Source organism: Tetrao urogallus (assembly GCF_951394365.1).
Source record: "Tetrao urogallus genome assembly, chromosome: 1".
NCBI classification, from domain to species: Eukaryota; Metazoa; Chordata; class Aves; order Galliformes; family Phasianidae; genus Tetrao; species Tetrao urogallus.
Genome location: NC_136813.1, coordinates 133,952,252 through 133,970,195, shown reverse-complemented (window position 1 = coordinate 133,970,195; position 17,944 = coordinate 133,952,252). Strand labels below are relative to the sequence as shown.

At 42.4% G+C, this 17,944-nt stretch overlaps 1 protein-coding gene across 1 annotated transcript in view; it reads left to right on the top strand.

Moving 5' to 3' along the window:
• WNK1 (WNK lysine deficient protein kinase 1) overlaps positions 1–16,509 on the top strand; it is a gene marked incomplete at both ends in the record, with an annotated part of 96,393 nt that extends 79,884 nt beyond the window's left edge. The window contains 10 exons of the mRNA XM_079538359.1: positions 2,635–2,721; positions 3,411–3,480; positions 4,895–4,977; positions 5,496–6,133; positions 7,059–7,261; positions 8,505–8,699; positions 9,940–10,032; positions 12,305–12,346; positions 15,707–15,894; positions 16,195–16,509. Coding sequence (XP_079394485.1) covers positions 2,635–2,721; positions 3,411–3,480; positions 4,895–4,977; positions 5,496–6,133; positions 7,059–7,261; positions 8,505–8,699; positions 9,940–10,032; positions 12,305–12,346; positions 15,707–15,894; positions 16,195–16,509 — 1,914 coding nt within the window. The remainder of the gene's footprint in view (positions 1–2,634; positions 2,722–3,410; positions 3,481–4,894; positions 4,978–5,495; positions 6,134–7,058; positions 7,262–8,504; positions 8,700–9,939; positions 10,033–12,304; positions 12,347–15,706; positions 15,895–16,194) is intronic.
• Positions 16,510–17,944: the final 1,435 nt, after the last annotated feature.

The following is a 17,944-nucleotide window of genomic DNA, read 5'->3' as shown; positions in this document are numbered from 1 at the left end:
TTCTGAAGGAATTATACTAGATACATAAAGATATATTATATCTTTAGAATAATATTCAAATGTCCTTGGGATAGAATTGGCCTCAGTGTTTTTTTTTTTTTTTTTTTTATTCAAACCTGTATAGACATTATGGTTGAAAAGGTGCCTACATGAGGCTCAGAGTAATTTTCTTTTGAAAGTGACACTACCTGTGTATGTGTACTTTTCATAATATTCACCTCTTCCATCTGTGGCTTTGGTCTGTGGAAAATACTCTTGGAATACATCTAAATCTGCATTTTTACTGTGTTTTTGTAGAAAGGAATCAGTCATTTAAGACTTAACTATAATTTTAAAGCACTGCCAATATAATAGCTACAGTACGACGACTTGTACTAACTAGCTTCCTGGCTGGACTTCTTTTGGATTTCTGACCACAGAATTTTAGTGCTGACTGTGAGCTAACCTTGATAAAGTTCTGCTTCTTGACACTCTGGTAACAGTCTAGCTCTCATCTCTTGAAACAGAGCTCTTGAATTCAAGTTTCACTTATGGAAGTGCTGACATTTAAAATGACCTGTAAAAGGTCGTTTTATTCATTGCAAGCTGTTCCTTTGTTGGGCTTTACAATAGCCTGTGAGAACTTTTCAGTCTGAAAGGATTTAAATTGACTGTTACACAAAGGGATAATGGAAGAAAATTGTAAATAATTTAAACTCTGCTAAGGCAAGTTTGCTTAATGAGCTGTCATGACTTCCATTAATTCTACAGCTAAAACTGTAAAAACAGAATTATATATATTTGGATACTAATCTTCAAAGATTCTTTTTGAGCAGGATTTCCTTTTGTCTCTCAAATGGGAGGAATGTAGTAATACCTGGTTCCAAAGGCATGAAAGGAGTTGAGCAGCAAGGCGTGGTAGCAGCTTTTATTTTGGTTATGGCATTAATAGACCCTTTTTCCATTTTACAGTCTTTTATCCTCCAACACTGTCTGAGCAGAAGCTGCGTTTATTCAGTGATTTCTCTGGGTACCCCAATAGATGTCATTTTTCTAGGGTATCTCTCAGACAAGTTTGCATGGGATCTAGAATAGAGATTAGAATAGAAACAGTCTAATAAGCCAGAATTACAAGATGCTGAAAGTTGGCATCTCGTCTTGACTGTTCTTATTCTACTACCTTCTCAGTCCTCGTAATGGAGCAAATGCAAGTTAGTAATAGTAATACATCCAGGCTCAGTCAGTGAGTCCTTGCAGATAGCCTTTGTATTCAGAGCTGCTCCTAGGTTTTCTTTTTTCTAAGAAGTATGTTTAAATCTTTGAAAGTGATAAGAATACATCCATTATTTAGGAAGTATTATGCGGTGTGAAAAGGCAGAAATTTGTGCTCTGCATGTGCAAAAACGGAGTTGGGGTATTGCTCATTACTTGTATCATGGAAAGGAGAGTGCCACTGTATTTGCTTTTACTTGCTGCTTTCTGCTAGGCTGAACATGATTCATTAGGAATGGGTATGTTCTGGCTCCAAACTGAACAAGAAGCTAGTTGTCTTATGTGCAGTTGTGAGATAGTGTTAACAAGCAGAATCTTTTCCTCCAGCTGCTGGAACCTGTAGTTTTTTTTTAATACTGTTCAGCCAGTTCTTTTGAAATATGATTTTCTGAAAGAGGGGAGAGATGCCAGTTTGGTGATAATTCATCTGTATTCACCAACAGTGGTAGCAAATGGATCTGGAAACAGTTAAAATGAGTCATGTTAAGTTCATACTAGTTCAGGTCATCTCTTAGAACTGGTTATCTTGGTAATCATTTTCCCCCAAACTCAACGCAGCGGTAACCACTGGTGTGGTTCATCCTACAGCACTACTGCTAACGGCTTTCTTCTGTTTACTGTGGATGTTTCTATGAGGATTTGTGGTATAGAAAAGGCCAAAATACAGCTCTCTGGTTTGTCACTTGCAAACAGCTTACCTAATTTCACCTCTCATTTGAACTCTAAAACCTGCCTTGGTGTGTGAGACAAAATGGGAGAAGATTGATTGGATCAAATCTAGATAACTGCTAAGAGCCTTTGCTGCTGTCGTATAATACGGACTGGAAAATTATTGGCTTGTCTTAGAATAGATGGGTTTGTCTTCCTTTCTGGTTCTGTCAGAACCAGATTGTTGCTCATTAAGCAACATTTTTTCCTTTGTACAAGTTTCATAACAAGCAGTCCAACTGCATGTCATCCCAAGACCAGTTTTTGGATAATTTGTTCCTCAGTTTTTGAAATTATGGGCATGTTTCTCTTTTTTTTTTTTTTTTGTGAGTTTTCTTAGTCATAACAAGTTTGTGTAATCCTTGTAGACCAAAGACTGTAGAACCTGGAGACTTAGACTGTCTTTACACAATTCTCAAGGGTGGGAATGCAAACTTTGTGAAAAATGGATGTTTCAGTTAATGTTTCTTTTCTGCTTATCCAAATGTGTTGCTTAAATTGTTTTCAGCCTTCCTGTGTTGCACATGTTAAATGTAAGCACATAGCAAGGGAAAGACAGAAATATAAAAACAGTGCTGACTGCTTTAAATTTTAGTATTAAATGCGGTGTAGTTTTAGAAATGTGTGTATTTTTCTTGAGCTGGGGCAGCTGTTTACTGTTTCCTCTCTCATCAGTCCCAGCAGCCACTGGAAGATCTGGATGCTAAGCTGAGGAGAACCCTTAGTCCAGAGACCGTTCCAGTGACATCAGCTCCTGCCTGTGTACGTTTGCAATACTGACAAATAGTAGTCTCAAGTAACCAGTGTTTTCTCAAGTTCATGCACTTAAGTCACTGCCTTTAATATCACTGCACGAGTCCGTAGGCTTCTAATTAAAAACAGAGAGTCATCTTACAGTGTGTGGGACAGAGCCAAGCGAAATGGAGGAAGTATGTAGGTTGCAATAGATACTGTATATCCTGAGGCTAGTTCTGGGATTAATTCTTAACCCATCTTTTTTGGCAAAGCCATTAATATCACAGAACTAAAATGGGAAGTGATTATGAAACAAGGGAAAAGAGGGTGCTAAACTAGCACTATGTGGGAAGTCAGTCATAATTTAGGAGAGATGTTTAAAGCGTAGGTTTCAATTCTTAAGAGTCTATTGAAATATCGATATAAAAAGATGATAGAAAAGGATGATAGTGATTAACACTGATCTCCAAGTGACTATTCGTGTATTACTTCTGCAGAGTAAAAGGGGAGGTTCTGCTGGTAGTCTTGTGTTGCAAGGCATGCAAAATCTGTTGCTGATATTGCTTGCTTTGGAGATGAAGAGATCTTCTGTTAGTCCTATGATGGATCGTTTGTTAGACCTGATGGAATTAAAAAATGCTGTTACATGCACTATGAAGTTGAATCAAACTGCTGATTCTGATTATTTTTATTTTATTTCCCTCCTGAACTTCTAGTCTGTGCCCTCAGTAGCATCTACAGCAGTTACTGGTCTGGTGTCCACAGCAGCACAGCCTCTAAAAGATGGTAAGACAGCCATTGTTATTTCGGATGATTTCTTAGCACAGAGATTTAATGCAAAACTGAAACAGGTTAGCAACTTGTAAGGATATAACCTCTTCTAATAAGTCATACAGTGAGAATTCCTTAGGAATTGTTGCAGTTTTTAGTAACTAGACTGACATTTTCAACTGTAGACCAAGAGATGGGAATGGAATATGCATATTATAGTAACTCTGTATGTAGAGCTGACTGAAATGATAAATTAAACCTTGCAAAGAATCTTCATTATGCTTCTAAGGTACAAATTCATAATTTGAAAGGACTGCTTCCTGTCTCTTGTGATATTCTTGATAGCAATTGTAAAACCTTTCCATTTTGTGTTGTCATGCTGCATTCTGTATTTAGGATATCTCTCCTTAATTGGAGTATTTAATTTCTATTTAGACAAAAAAGGATGGGGGCCAAACTTAATTAAAGAAACAGTAAGAAAAAAGGACTGTTTTCTGAACAGTGCTGAGGTAACTGAAATTTGAATGATAAATGGCTTTCAATACTAAATGAGTTTAATTGTTAGGGCTGCAGGAGTAGGGGTGCAACCAAACAACCCACACTTCAAGAATAGCCTGAGACTTAACAATCAGTATTCCCTTAATCATTGCAATTTAAAAAGTTTGTTTTTAAAATAAACTATTAATTTGCTACTAAAATTATTTCTAATTTATTTAGCAAACAACATTTAGATTGCAAGTGCAATGACAAAACTTTAAAAGCTAATAAAGCCAACAGAAAAATAAAATTGTCCCTTTCTGGTGTGCTTGATAGATAACTATGTCATTAAGCTCCTTTTCCTATTAGAAAATGAGTTCCTTTGCCTGTTAATTTTAGGTAGTAAAAGTAAGCAAAGTGAAAAGTTGCTGAATAAACCCAACAAGCTGTCCAACAGAATTAGTTTAAAAATAGAATGTTATTTTTCAGCTTTGTAATCTTATACTGCTAGTGCATACAATAATAAGATCAGGAGCTACCATCTAAGGATCCAGCTCTGAAGGCTTCATGCAGCCCTGAGTGAATGTTTATACCGTTTCTTAAATGTACCACTTCTCTGTTATTAAGAAATTGCCTCCAGCATTTGAAATTTATGTAGTCACCATGGGTGTGGAATTGAAATATGCTATTTCTTAGATAAATTTCATTTGTTTTTTATTTTTGGCTACTTCACATCCTTGCTTGAAATCAAAGTGTACTTTTTTATCACAATATAAAAGTACATTTCTGGCAAGTCTACTGCACAACAGAACTTTATAGAAAAACAATTTTAAAATTTTAGTTTGGTATTATACATGGCAGAGCTGAGAAAGGAGATCAGGTTCCGTAAATCCAAAGGCATGCTAATTTTCTTCTCAATCCCATTCTCCTTTATTTGTTTGGTCTTCTTTAGCTTCAGCATCGTATGGTGGAGAAAGCAGTGGTATGGCTTCCACAACAACAGGAGCTGGCGTTCTTAAGATGGGACGGTTTCAGGTAGGCTCTGGGGGGACCTTTATAGCAGCCTTCCAGGACCTGAAGGGGTCTACAGGAAAGCTGGGAGGGAGTTGTGATAAGGGCAGGTAGTGATAGGATGAGGAGAAAGGGCTTTAAACTGGCAGAGGGTGGATTTAGACTACATATCAGGAAGAAATTCTTTTCTGGGAGGGTGATGGGACACTGGAACTAGTTGCCCAGAGAGGTTGTGGATCCCCGCCTCTAAGGAAGCATTCAAGGCCAGGCTGGATGGGGCTTTGAGCAACCTGGTCTAGAGGGAGGTGTCCCTGCCTATAGAAGGGGGGTTGGAACTGGATGACCTTAAAGGTCCCACCCAACCCAAACCATTCTATGATTCCATGTTAAACTGATTTGGATGTTCATAGAAAATCCTCACCAGGCAACTAGTGAGCAACTAGTTGTTTTCCCCCCTCGTATGGTTCTGCTATGTAATGTAAATAAGTGCATCATGTTAAAGAAGAACTTAGAAGGTCTGTATGATTGCATTTCTGTTGTAGGTGTCTGTGGCAGTGGATGATGTGCTGAAAGAGAGTGACAAACCTGAGACTAAGCCGCTGCAATTTGAAACCACCTCCTCTGATTCCTCCCCTCTTTCTGGGAGCAGTCCAGAGAGCACCCTGGTAAAGCAGGCTGGAGGGCGGAAAAGCGAGGCTGTGGCACATGGCATCCCTCAGCCAGTTCCTGTGCTGCAGTTGCCAGTAGACGATGGTCAGCCTACTAAGGTTGGACGCTTCCAGGTAACAACAACAACAGATCAAGTGGGGCGCTTCTCAGTGTCAAAGACTCAGGATGAGGTCACCTGTGCAGAGAGAGAGCCAATGACTCTCCCTCTCTCTGTGGACTTGGAACAAGTTGCTTCTTCAGCTGCAGCCCCTAGGAAAGAGTTGGAGTCGAGGCAGTCCCCACATATGAACGGTCCGTCCTCTGAACCAGAGGCTGCTTTCTTGAGTGGAATGGCTAAGGATCTGGATGATGGCTCAGCGAGTCCAGACTCCCTCCAGGCCACAGCATCAAAGATCAGCCTCCCTGTTCAGAGTCTTAGCAACTCGTTCAATTCTTCCTACATGAGCAGTGACAACGAGTCAGATATTGAAGATGAAGACTTGAAATTGGAACTCCGTCGATTACGGGAGAAGTAAGGCTTTTTCCTTCCCTTGTGCATGTGTGAAATGTGTAGCAAAGGCTTAATATGAATTTCATTTCACTTCCTCTGGACTTCACTTTTCACAAAGGAAAAAAGCTAGCCTTCTTTAAAAAGAAACTAAAGCTTTCTTAAGTGTCAGTGTTTACATGGGAAATAAAATTATTTAGTGGAAAAGTAATACATAATGATCCCAAACAACAGGTATGTGCACCTGGTATGTTAATTTTCTAATCTGTAATCTCAGTGTGTGTGTTCAAGTACAGATTGCCACGCTGTGGATAAATCTATGTAGATGTACAAAAGTTTTTGCATATCTCTGAAATTTAGTAGATAGTGGAAATATTGTTGTCTGTCTTGAAAATGGCAGTCAGCTTTGCATTTCTAATAAGTGATTCTGATGTTCTCCACTTCCTGGAGAATCCCTGTTGATTTAGAAGAAAATTGAGAAGTCAGAGAATGTGACTTAATATTGAACTTATATTGAAAACTGACCTTTTAGGACAGCTGGCAACTGCTCTGAGAAAAATGCTTCAGTATGAATGTTGAAGCCTCCAATGCCGTATGTTTCAGAAAACAGTGTTCTAGCTATTCCTATAGCGTTTATGATGAATGATTTGATTGGTTTGTTTGCTGTGTGTTCTTGTTTATACATATGTTTATTCTGGTTTTGAGATTACAACGCTGGAAACCTTGTTATGGAATTCCTAGTCATTTTTAGACAAAATGGAATAAAACGAGCATTTTGCCATATGTATTCAGCGATTGCTTGTGGAAGGGATTTATTTCATCTGCTCTTAAATGTTTATGGGAGTTTGACCAAACAAGCTGGTCAAGCTTGACTGGAGGGGAGGGATTGTTACGTGTACTACAGCTATGTGCATACAATTTTTTAAGTGATGCTCTTGCAACTTGTTAGGCACCTTAAAGAGATCCAGGAGCTGCAGAGTCGCCAGAAGCAGGAGATTGAATCACTGTACACAAAACTAGGAAAGGTCCCACCTGCAGTCATTATTCCCCCTGCTGCACCCCTTTCAGGAAGGAGGAGACGACCCACTAAAGGAAAAAGCAGCAAATCCAGTCGTAGCAGCTCCCAGGGAAATAAGAGTCCACAGCTGTCAGGTAAGGCTTTCTCACTTTTTTTTTTTATAAATAAGATAGAACTGACAAAGTGCTACCAGTCACTGCCAGACTGATACGATTCTTCTGCTGCAACTTGCTCTCCTGCACTCCCTACTCCAAGCTCCTTCACTGCCTGGACTACAAAGTCATTTAAGTTGCTTTTGCTAGTTGATAGTCTTGCCTTTTGCAATTTACTTAAACTATATTACATTGTTTTGTAAGAGCAGTTTAAAATTGTGGGTATGGGTTGTTTTGTTTTGTTTTTGTTTGTTTTGGTTTGGTTTATTTTTTTGAGATTAGTGATAGGGCTGTAAGAGGACTGGGAATCAATCCAGAGTGTAAAGTATAAATTTACAAAGGGAATTTTTTTTTCCCCATAAAATCATAGAATCCTTAGAGTTGGAAGGGAACTTTAAAGGCCATCTAGTCCAACTCCCCTGCAATGAACAGGGACACCACAGCTGAATCAGGTTGCCCAGAGCCTGATCCAGCCTTGCCTCAAAAGTCTCCAGGAATGGGGCATCAACTACTCTTGTTTTCTCCTGAAAATGGTATTATAGAATGGGAATGGTATCTTCATCCATCTTCAAAAATGATTTTTCGTACTTAAGAGCACTTAAGCATGGTATTGCCAGAAATCAAAGTCACAACTGATGGATGTTAAAGTAGTGAAGTTTTAGGGAGTGACAATTCTTTGTACTTCGCAAATTAAGAAGATTTCAGTTATCAAGGCTTCATTTAAGACAGTTTTTATAATAAATTGAAAAATAGTTCTGTGCCTGACTGACATGGGTGTCAGATGTTATCTATCTGTAGATGTCACTCAAATCCTGCCCGTAAGCGGAAATATTTGTTTTACACTCTGACTTTGGCAGCTCCATGTCGTGTATGAGGGTCTGTATCCAGTTGCACTGTGCTCACTCCTGGTTTATTATATGATAGAGGAACTCTGTGTGAGCGTGTGACAGTGAGTTCCCTTAAGATTGAAGTAAAGAAAAATTATTTTAGTCTTAATACTTTCTAATATGCTGGTGTAGTCCTTCCCCTGCCTCTCTCTCACCTGGAATTGTCAAGTCCAGAGGATGAATATACTTCCCCACCCCTGCACTTTTCTCCATGGCTAGCATAATAACTCAGTCATACGTTTTGCTGTTCTCCATTGGGTGCACTGAAAAAAAAAGCTCAGAAAATGACACGGGGAAGCTGAAAGGTTCATTGCGTTTTGCCTTCATTCTTCCTCCAGGCAATTTGTCAGCTCAGAGTGCACCATCAGTCTTGCCTCCACAACAGACTCTTCATCCTCCTGGTAGTGTGCCAGAGACTGGACAGAACCATTTGTTACAGCCCCTCAAACCTTCACCTTCCAGCGAAAACCTCTACTCTGCCTTTACCAGTGATGGTGCCCTTTCAGTACCAAGCCTTTCTGCGCCAGGCCAAGGTAAGACTTCAGATGGATTTAGTGTCAAGTCTTGCACCTTTACTGCTGGTGAAAGAACAATCTACTTGATGCCACTTGATGTTTAATACACGTCATAAAGTAGACAGGGAATTTGACCCCAGTGCATGCAAACTGCAAAGGGTGTATGTTTTGCAACTACATTTCTAGCTTCTCACATAAACAGAAGGTGCCAGGAACGTTAAAATAATTAATATATAGCATGTGGCCCTGTCTAATGAAAACACCAAGGAGAACACAAGAGAATGCAGTGTGGTGGTGGCAAGCAATATTCTTCTGACCTGACGGAAGGTGGTGTTGGCTGAAAGGGTGAGGAAACAAAGGGGAGAGGTGGGTTCAAATGTGAGATTAAGGATGAGGCAGAATAGCTTTGTTGATAATAGGTAATTGAAATGGTAGGAAAATTTCAGAAGATTCACTCTTTCTTGAATTTGAAACTGCTGTGGCTGTTTCTGTTGAAAATTTTTTGGCAATAAAAGGAAAAGAGTTAAGGAGTTAAGGAGTTATCCTGGACAGCAGCACAGGAGGATGGAATGGTGTAGGAATAAAATGTTCATTTTACTCAAGTTGTGGATTGCTTAGGTAGTGTCAGATCATCTCTCACTCAGCCCTGATCTATTTTGGAGGGAGGACGTTTTTCCTTGTCAGTTGCTCAGGAGATGATAGTTTGGTTCGTTTGCTTCTATGAAAGTAGTTGCTTCAGTTTTTTATGCGTTAGCATCTTTTTGAAAAGCTTTACCATAGGCTGATTAAATGCATCAAATGAAACAAATATTACTGCTGAATTTGGAGAAGTACAAACGGAAAACAGAAATCGACTTTCTGAAAGAATTTTGGGAAGAATTTTCCGTAGAGATTTTTGTGTTGAACTGTTCAAGTATTTTGGAGCTACTTGCACCTCCTTGTATCTAGAGTTGTGCAGTATCTTCTACAATCAGACGCTTTTGCTGGCGTTTGGCTTTCCTACCAATGGAAACCCCATTGCTGGGTTATAAACCGGAGGTTAACACAGCAAACTTGGCCCCATGTCCGCTGTATTGAAGGCGAGTCTCTTCACTCCGTATGTTGTCTGCATACTCTGTGGTCTGCTCTTGGAAGCTTACTCTTGTGTGCCATGTTAATGCATTTCACCCTTCCAACCTCAAGTTGCTAACATCTTGTAGTGGTGTTCTGTCTCTTCTCCTCTCCTTTCTCTGTTCTTCCCGTTTTTGTTTTCTCACAGGCTGTGCGAAGTTTAACTGTGCATCTGAGAGAGTGACGTTCAAGCCTGGTGGCAGGAGGACCCGATTTCTGAGTACGCCCTGCTTGGCTCTTTGTGTGTAACACCTTTACTCCTTCCTTGTCTTTTTTGTTTTGTCTTTTTGTTTTCTTCTGCTGCTTGGATCTGTTTCATGCAGCCCATCCTCATGTGCCGCCTTGTATTCCATTCCATTCCATGGCTAGGCTGAGTTGCTCTTAGCATACCTTTGGAAGTTTGGGTTCTCGTGTTAGGTATTCTGTTTTTAAACTGTTTTAACAAACACTGATTTCTCTAAGCTTTTGGTGGAAACTTTTCTGAGCAGGTCAGTGAAATGGCAGAAATTGAGGTTGGCTTGCCAGATGTAGTACACTGGGCCTTTTCTTTTGGCCTGCTTATTAATTACGCTTCAGTATATGTTAGCTGCCATGAGACTTGCAGGGGAACTATTCTTTCCTTCAGAAACAGTGAGGAAGATTTGTTTCCCAAATTATTCCTTTGTTGGGCACTGTTGTAACTGATGGTGGAGGGGATGTGTTGCTTCCTTCCAGCAGTGTGCTTGCTGTGCAAGTTGGGTGTTTATGCATGCTGTCAGCACCAGTGCTGATCACAGTGCAGAGCATTGATGCCACCTGTAGGCAGTTAACATTGACTTTTTGTGTTCATTCGCAGATGGAGAGTAAAAGATTGAAACTTAAAAATAGTTACAGAATATTTTCAGGTCAACTCAAATGGGCCACAGATTTAGAAGCTCATAGTGTGAATCAGAGTCAGATTAAATACGATGCACACATAGCAGTGCGGGTGGGGAAATAGCCATCTTCAGACATTCTGTCAACCCTTGCAAGTTACCTTGCAGCCTTTCTCAACATCTTTTCACTGGTGCTTACGTTACGCCAGATTAAAAAAGAGAGCCTCAAACTTCTGATGTGATTGTCTGAACTAACAGTGTGCTTGAGCTGAGGCTGCTGCTGCTGCAATGCTTCTTTTTTTTTGGGGGGGGGGGAGGGGAGGAGTGCTGCGACATCTCCCATGCTGCTGCTGCAGGCTGGACCCTTTGAATGCTCTGACATTTGTTTCCCAGACTCCAGAATGAGTTGATATGAGAGTTCCGAATGCTGAAAAGAGACCTTCAGTTGCTGCACTGCCTAATGTACCATGCATCTGTAGCATCTGTCGAGCTGCAGTGGGCAGCCAGAGAATTGTGTGCAGGAACAAGACCTGGCCTTCTGCAGAGACAGCTGCAATGCAACCAGCACGATCTTCCAAGGCAGTGGAGTCAGAGAGGGGAAACATATTTGTGGCTGCTGAATTTTGCAGTGATACCTCATTGGATTTTAGATATATTACTGTGCGGATGTGCAGTAACAAACATCTGCAGTTCAAAGACTTAGCAGCTCCTTTCTTGGAAATACTCACATGCTTACCAAAGTTAACTCTTTAAAATCCTCTCTTGTCTGCCCCATCCTTTGTAATGAACAACTACTCCACTTCTGGAATTGACAGTGAACTGAATGTGAGAGCGTCATGTACTTCTAAGGCTCTGGCTTGCTTCAAATTGTGCACCATCTGGCTCTAAGAATACATTGGCATATCCTCTACCTGTGGGGCTTGTGCTAAGAAAAATGGATTCTTTTTGAAATGCGTGTTGTAGCTGTCCTGCAAAAGCAGGTCATACTCGTAGAGGCATGGCACAGCTTGGCCTGGCACTCAGCTCATTACAGGCTGCTTGCTTCCTGGAGTCCTGTCCTTCGAGTGCTACTGCAGACTGTTATGGAGAGTGACAACTGGGAAAGATGCTGGGTTCGAATCAGCAGCGTTGAGGAAACAGTGCAGTAATTGATGCTTGTAACTGTGCGGCGGGAGAAATAGAGTGGTACAGCCTGGCAGGGAAGGTCTGTCCCACAGATCTGGGGAGGCCTGAGAGAACAAGGTGACAAACCATGAGTGCAATTGGCTTATCAAATTCTTCTCACTTGATGACGGTCAAACTTGATAGCTGTGAAATGCTTTCTGCGCCCTGACAAAAATGCAAGATGTATTTGCTTTGCTTTTGTAGTAACAGGCAGTTGAAATCGTAATGTGTTCTGCCATTCCTCACTGCAGTTTGGGAATTCTGAAATACTGAAAAATAAATGCAGAAGGCCAAACCATTTCTTTTTCTGAAAATACAGCCCACGAAACTGTCAGAGCAATCTTGGGTTTTTTCCTAGAACATACCAGAACTTTCAGGAGCCCTGCTGTGCCATGCCCTCTGTTTCTCACCAAGCTTTTCGTACTGTTTGCTGATACTAAACATTTCTCACTGTTTCTCTTATCTTTAACAAATGACTCTCTCTTTGTGCTTCAGGGAAGATGGTGAAAAAAGTCTGTCCTTGCAACCAGCTCTGTAGTAATTATCTTATTTCTGTTATCTCCAACTCCTGACTGTAAAGCTGTTCATTGGCTTTTTCTGGTCACCGAAGCCTTGCCTCCCTGACTCTGTCTCTAGCACAGCATCTGTCTGTCTCTGTTATGCCCTCTAATGTGTACTCTGTTGTTAGCATAGCTGTGCAGCAGGGCTATTACCTTTGCAGAAGAGTGGAGGCAGAGCCTCACCTTCCCTGAGCAACTCCTTGCTCCCTGCTAATAACAGTGAATTGAGCATCGAGGACAGCTGCTCACTGCGATGTGCTAACGCTGTACCTTTAAGCAGCTGGTTTCTGTACGTATCTGATGGGTTCTGCCATCTCAGTGACAGCTCCAATGGCAGAGAGTCCTTCAGCGTTGCAAGAGTAAGCCATCTGACCTCTATCCGTGTCCTGAAGTAAGAGATGTCTAGAAAAGCCAGCGTATGGTCACGTCACTGAAAACGGCTTAAAGGTGCCTTTTGACAGTGCCTTTCTCACTCATGGTGAGATTTAAAAATAATAATAATAAAAAAGAAGGCTGGGTGTAAAATGAAGGCATTGTAGGTGGCAGGCTGAAGAAGCAGAAGCCTGTTTCACTTCAGGTCCCTCATGTCAGAGCAGGACTGGGGACGGCTGCTGTGACCAAGCAGGAATGCGGGGGTTTGTTTACATTAAATGCCACGAATTGAAACGCTTCCTTCTCACACTTTTCTGGATGGCAGCTTCAGTAGGCAGCAACTACATCAGGGTTAAAATGTGAAGTTCCTAAGAAGTCAGTTTTTACACTGATACTGTGGGAGCTCCCAGTAATTTTACAGCTCACCTCTTATAGCGTAGGTTGGTCTGCCTCAAGTTGTCTGTGACTTGAGATTGGAGCTCCTTACTAAAATCACTTTTCAGATAAAGCTCCTTGCCCCCCACCTTTCCTATCTGCCTTAAACCCTGGACTAAACACTCAGCCAGTCCTCTTCAGAACACTTCAGCTTTTCTAAGTGATTTTTCGCATCTTTGGATGATTGTTCTGTAGTATTTTGTAATTAACTCCCTCCATTGCACGGCCTGAAGAGGCTTTTCAAGCATAGAGCCACGGTCCCAGGTTGCCAGCTGTGCACTTATTGATTAACATAGAAATATGAGACACGAGAACCAGATATTGGCCATCATGAAGAGTATGAGAGTGAGTGTATCAATCCCTGCATGAGCCCTCATGGTGGAATGTGGTCGTTACTGGTTCCACACCTCATCTTGAGTACCTCTTTGTTATTTTTGCCTGTTTTGTGTTTAATTTCACCTTCTTTTTCTCGGTCACTGTTATTATTAAATAAGATGTGGTGCATGCTTAAAGTTTTCATTATTTTATTGTAGATTTTTCCTTTCCACCTTATGGTATGTTTCTGTTAGCGTTCATCTGAGCTGCAGCTGCACTCCCTGGTCAGGGGACCCTTTTCTCTCCTTCCCTGTGCACTGTTGCATGCCTCTGCCTGCCTGTAACAGCTGCTGTCCCTCTGGTGAGCACCCTCACTGGGAGCCATCTCCATGCTTGAGCTGGATCTGGTGGGAGGGAGTTGTGTCCTTCCCTCCTCAGCACTACTAGAGGCGGTAACACTTTGCTTATTTGTCCTGCGTAGTAAGTATGTCACCTTCCTAATTCACTCCTTAATATAAAGCATTCCTGCAGGGGTTTGGAGCCAGTTCGTTCTTTGATGCCATGGTTGCAGGGAGTGGGGCAGCTAGCCAGGGAGGGCAGTACGGAGGAATTAGAACTGCAGAATCATTAAGGTTGGAGAAGACATCTGAAATCATTGAGTCCAACCAGCAGCCTATGCCTGCCGTGTCCACTGCCCACATCCCTCAGTGCCGCATCCACACAGTTACTGAACACCTCCAGGGTGGTGACTCCACCACCTCCCTGGGCAGCCTGTGCCACTGCAGCACCACTCCTGAGAAATCAGCTGTCAGACAGGAGACAACGTCTGTCATTCGGCCTTGGCAATGGAGATGACTGTCTTTGCTAGGATTTTTGATCCTCAACTTTTTAAATCAGTTTTCTCCAGAAATTCTGCCATACGCTCAGGTTATCCTGGGCTTCCCAATTGCAGCCTTCAGAACAAGCAGGTAGAAATATTTGAGGCTATTTGAAAACCAGTTAGGTGAAGATGCTTGCAGTGAATGCAGGGTTTAGCTCTACACTGACAGGAACTAATTATGTTTAGTTGGTTTTGAGCCAAGTGGATTTGAGAAATGTAGATTCATTCTGCCTTCCCCGTGGTCCTACTGGTCCCACATCTGGAAATGAAGATACTTCTGGAATGTATTCATTCCACATCTGAAATGAAGGTACTGCTGGGAATTCAGAATTCTTACCTGATAATAAACAACTTTTGCTACTGCTATGTTATCTGTCTTGTGAAAAGCTTCATTTTGAGTGAAGCTGTGTGCTTATTAGGGCGAGACAGTGAGTAAGGCTACTAAACACAGAACTTCTGGATGTTTTCTGCAGCGTGCTGTTCAGCGAGCTTTCTAGAAGCACCAAATTCCCAGTATTCATGTGTGGGGCTTTTGTTCTTGTGGTCAACCCAGTGAACAGAAATTTGTGTCAAAGCACATCCAAGGGACTGGTCTCATTTCTGCCTTCTTTAAGCTGTGTTAGTCATTTGCATTGAAATGCTTGTTCTTCAGACTAGGAAATCTGAACATAATGGCAAAAAAGTGCTTTCAGAGGCAAAAAGCAAAATTTAACACAGTGCAGACTTCCCCTGCTGATCCCTGCTCTTTAGTGGATGAAGACAGTCCTGTCTGGTTATGCTCAAGTATGGCAGCTATTGGAAACAACAGTTGTTGTATCTCACTGTGGCTTTTTGTGTAATCTGAGTGAATTTTTCCTCTTCATTTTATGAAGTGGAGATAATTTTCTACAGAGCAGCTGGCTGTGCTGTTTGTAGTACTCCATATTCAGCATCCAGCATTGTCCTCTAAGGTGGAATTGACTTGTGCTGGTAGTGGTTGCTGCTAATTAAATGGTATAGGATGAAAGAACGACACGACTACTGTCATCTGGTGCTGAAATCTAATCTCCTTTTTTTTTTCTGCAAAGACCTATAGGCTGCTGCTGTTCCCCTGTAAAGATGACTACTTGCAGGACTTCTTGAAGGAAACATCTGTGAAATATTAATAATCTGAGGAAATGCCTGTAGGAGTCCTCATAGTTCCTACTTCAGCTTGTCTTGAAATTGAAACCTAGACTGAAGCTGCATGGCATTTTAATTGGCTCTCTATCGTTGTACCATTGCCACGATTATTAAATTCACTGGAGGAAGCTGATCTTGACCCCAAATTTTGACTCCCATTTCTTGTGTTTTTAGGGACCAGTAGCACTAACGCAGTCGGGGCTACAGTGAACAGCCAAGCACCCCAGTCTCAGCCTACTGCTATTGCCTCCAGCCGAAAAGGGACTTTCACAGATGACCTGCACAAGCTGGTAGATAACTGGGCCCGAGATGCCATGAACCTGTCTGGCAAGAAAGTTGGCAAAGGGCATAGCAACTATGAGGTAAGTTTTAACCCATGAATGTTTACGGCTGTAACTGTCGGGTCGTCTTGCTATGTCAGAGTGTCAACCAGGTGGAGTACAGTCACCACGTATCCTGGACAACTGCGCTACAGAAATGTTGAGTAAACCTTGTGTGCACAGTGTGATATTGCGTGCTCTGGAAGGGAAGAGAGATAACTGAAGAGTAAAGAGAGTAAAGCCATGATGTGTTCTTCCAGACAGCCATTTGGAATGGCCTGCGGGGATAGCCGGTGGTTTGTAAGAACAGCTGTTTAACTTGGAGGTTGGGTTTTCTTTCAGGGCCCTGGAATGGCAAGAAAATTCTCAGCACCAGGTCAGCTCTGTATCTCTATGACATCTTCCCTGGGTGCTACGCCCATCTCTGCAGCATCAGCTACCTCTTTAGGTCCCTTCACGAAGGCCATGTGCCCTCCGCAGCAGTACGGTTACCCAGCAGCGTCTTTTGCCGCTCCGTGGAGCGGGACGAGCGGTCCGGCACAGCAACCACTTGGCCAGTTCCAGCCCGTAGGTGCCGCGTCTTTGCAAAGCTTCAACATCAGCGGTTTGCAGAAATCCATCAGCAACCCTCCAGGCTCCAACCTGCGGACCACTTAGCCCCGCTCGGAGACCGTGCTGGCTAGACCTCGGGACGGGACGTGGGGAGGGAGACGGGGCCCTTTGTCAACTCCTAGTGCTGCAATGAACTGGTTGCTTGCCAGACTGGGAATGAATTTCTCTTTTCCACCCATTGCTGTTAAGTTTCTGTAAAGGGGGCTTCCCCACATGCTTTCAAGGGGGAGAAGGATGATCGGCGTCCTTACGATGGGACAGTTCTTTTGACTTGAGGGGTCCCGCTCTCGTGTGAAGCGAGAGCCGTGAAGATCAGTGACGGGGGCAGTTAACGCAGTCTTGCTGTAACATTTCTCTGGTTTGAGGCCGAATCCGCGTATGTCAAGATGGGAGAGTTGAATCCTAGCATGAGGCTTTAGCACACTTCTCTCCCTGAAGATCCGAGACCAGCTGTCCAAATCCCCCTCCTCTCCCTCTCCCCACTCGATCGTATTTGGCTCCAGAACGATGGGGCACCCGAATGGACTTGCAGTGCAGCCCGTGCTTGATAGGTCATTACTGCTTTAAGTAAGATATTAACAGCTTTGACTGCAGCATTAGAGCAATTTAAATTGTTTAAAGATTTTAAAAGTTCCCTGCGGACATGTACTTACCATCAGTTTTGATGTGGAAACACTGTGATATATAAATGTTGTTGGACAACAGTAGTTTAAAAATGAGTGGAATATAGAGGGTTAAAAAAGTTAAAAAGTAAAAAATGGGAAAAAAAGCTAGCTATATCCTTATACTTATTGGAGACACTTTAACTTTTTCCTTTGTATTTTCATTGTATTAGATAAATAAATGTGAATGTAAAATTGTATAAATTAATGTACTTGAATACTTGTCTGTTCTCCCAGTATGCTTGCTGGATATTTTAGTGCCTTGGACTTCTATTGCTTCTGCAGTTAGCGTTGTCTTCCCAGCAGACCCCAGGTGGACAGAGGGCAAGTTCAGAGAAGGCCGCGTTGGTTGTACCTGTGGACGGGGGCCTGACCGGCGGCGTAGCGATCGCGATAGCGCGATAGTGCCTAGAGGAGGTGCAGCGGGGCGGAACCAGGCTCCGCGTGTTGGGAAACTTGGCCGAGGGGGTGACCCGATGTTGGTGGTGCGATGAGGGCCAGGTGGGGTGGGACGGAGGGTTGTGCGTGAAGCCAGAATGAGATGAAGCGCCGTTGTGTAGGAGCAGGAGGTCTGGATCAGGAATGGAGAGGATGGGGAGAAGGAGTGTCTATGGGAAGGGTCCCACTTAAGATGCAGTGTGACTCCACCTGTGAAGTGGTGAAGGTGTTTGGTCAGGATGTGACTTGAGGGAGAGGTGCCGTTCCTCGTTGGCGTGGGCTTGTCTTGCTGGGATTGCTTTTCTTTCTTTGTTTTGTTGTGTTTTATGGGTTGGTTTTTTTTTTTTTATCCATTGAAGCCAGGAATAGTCGTCCTGGCA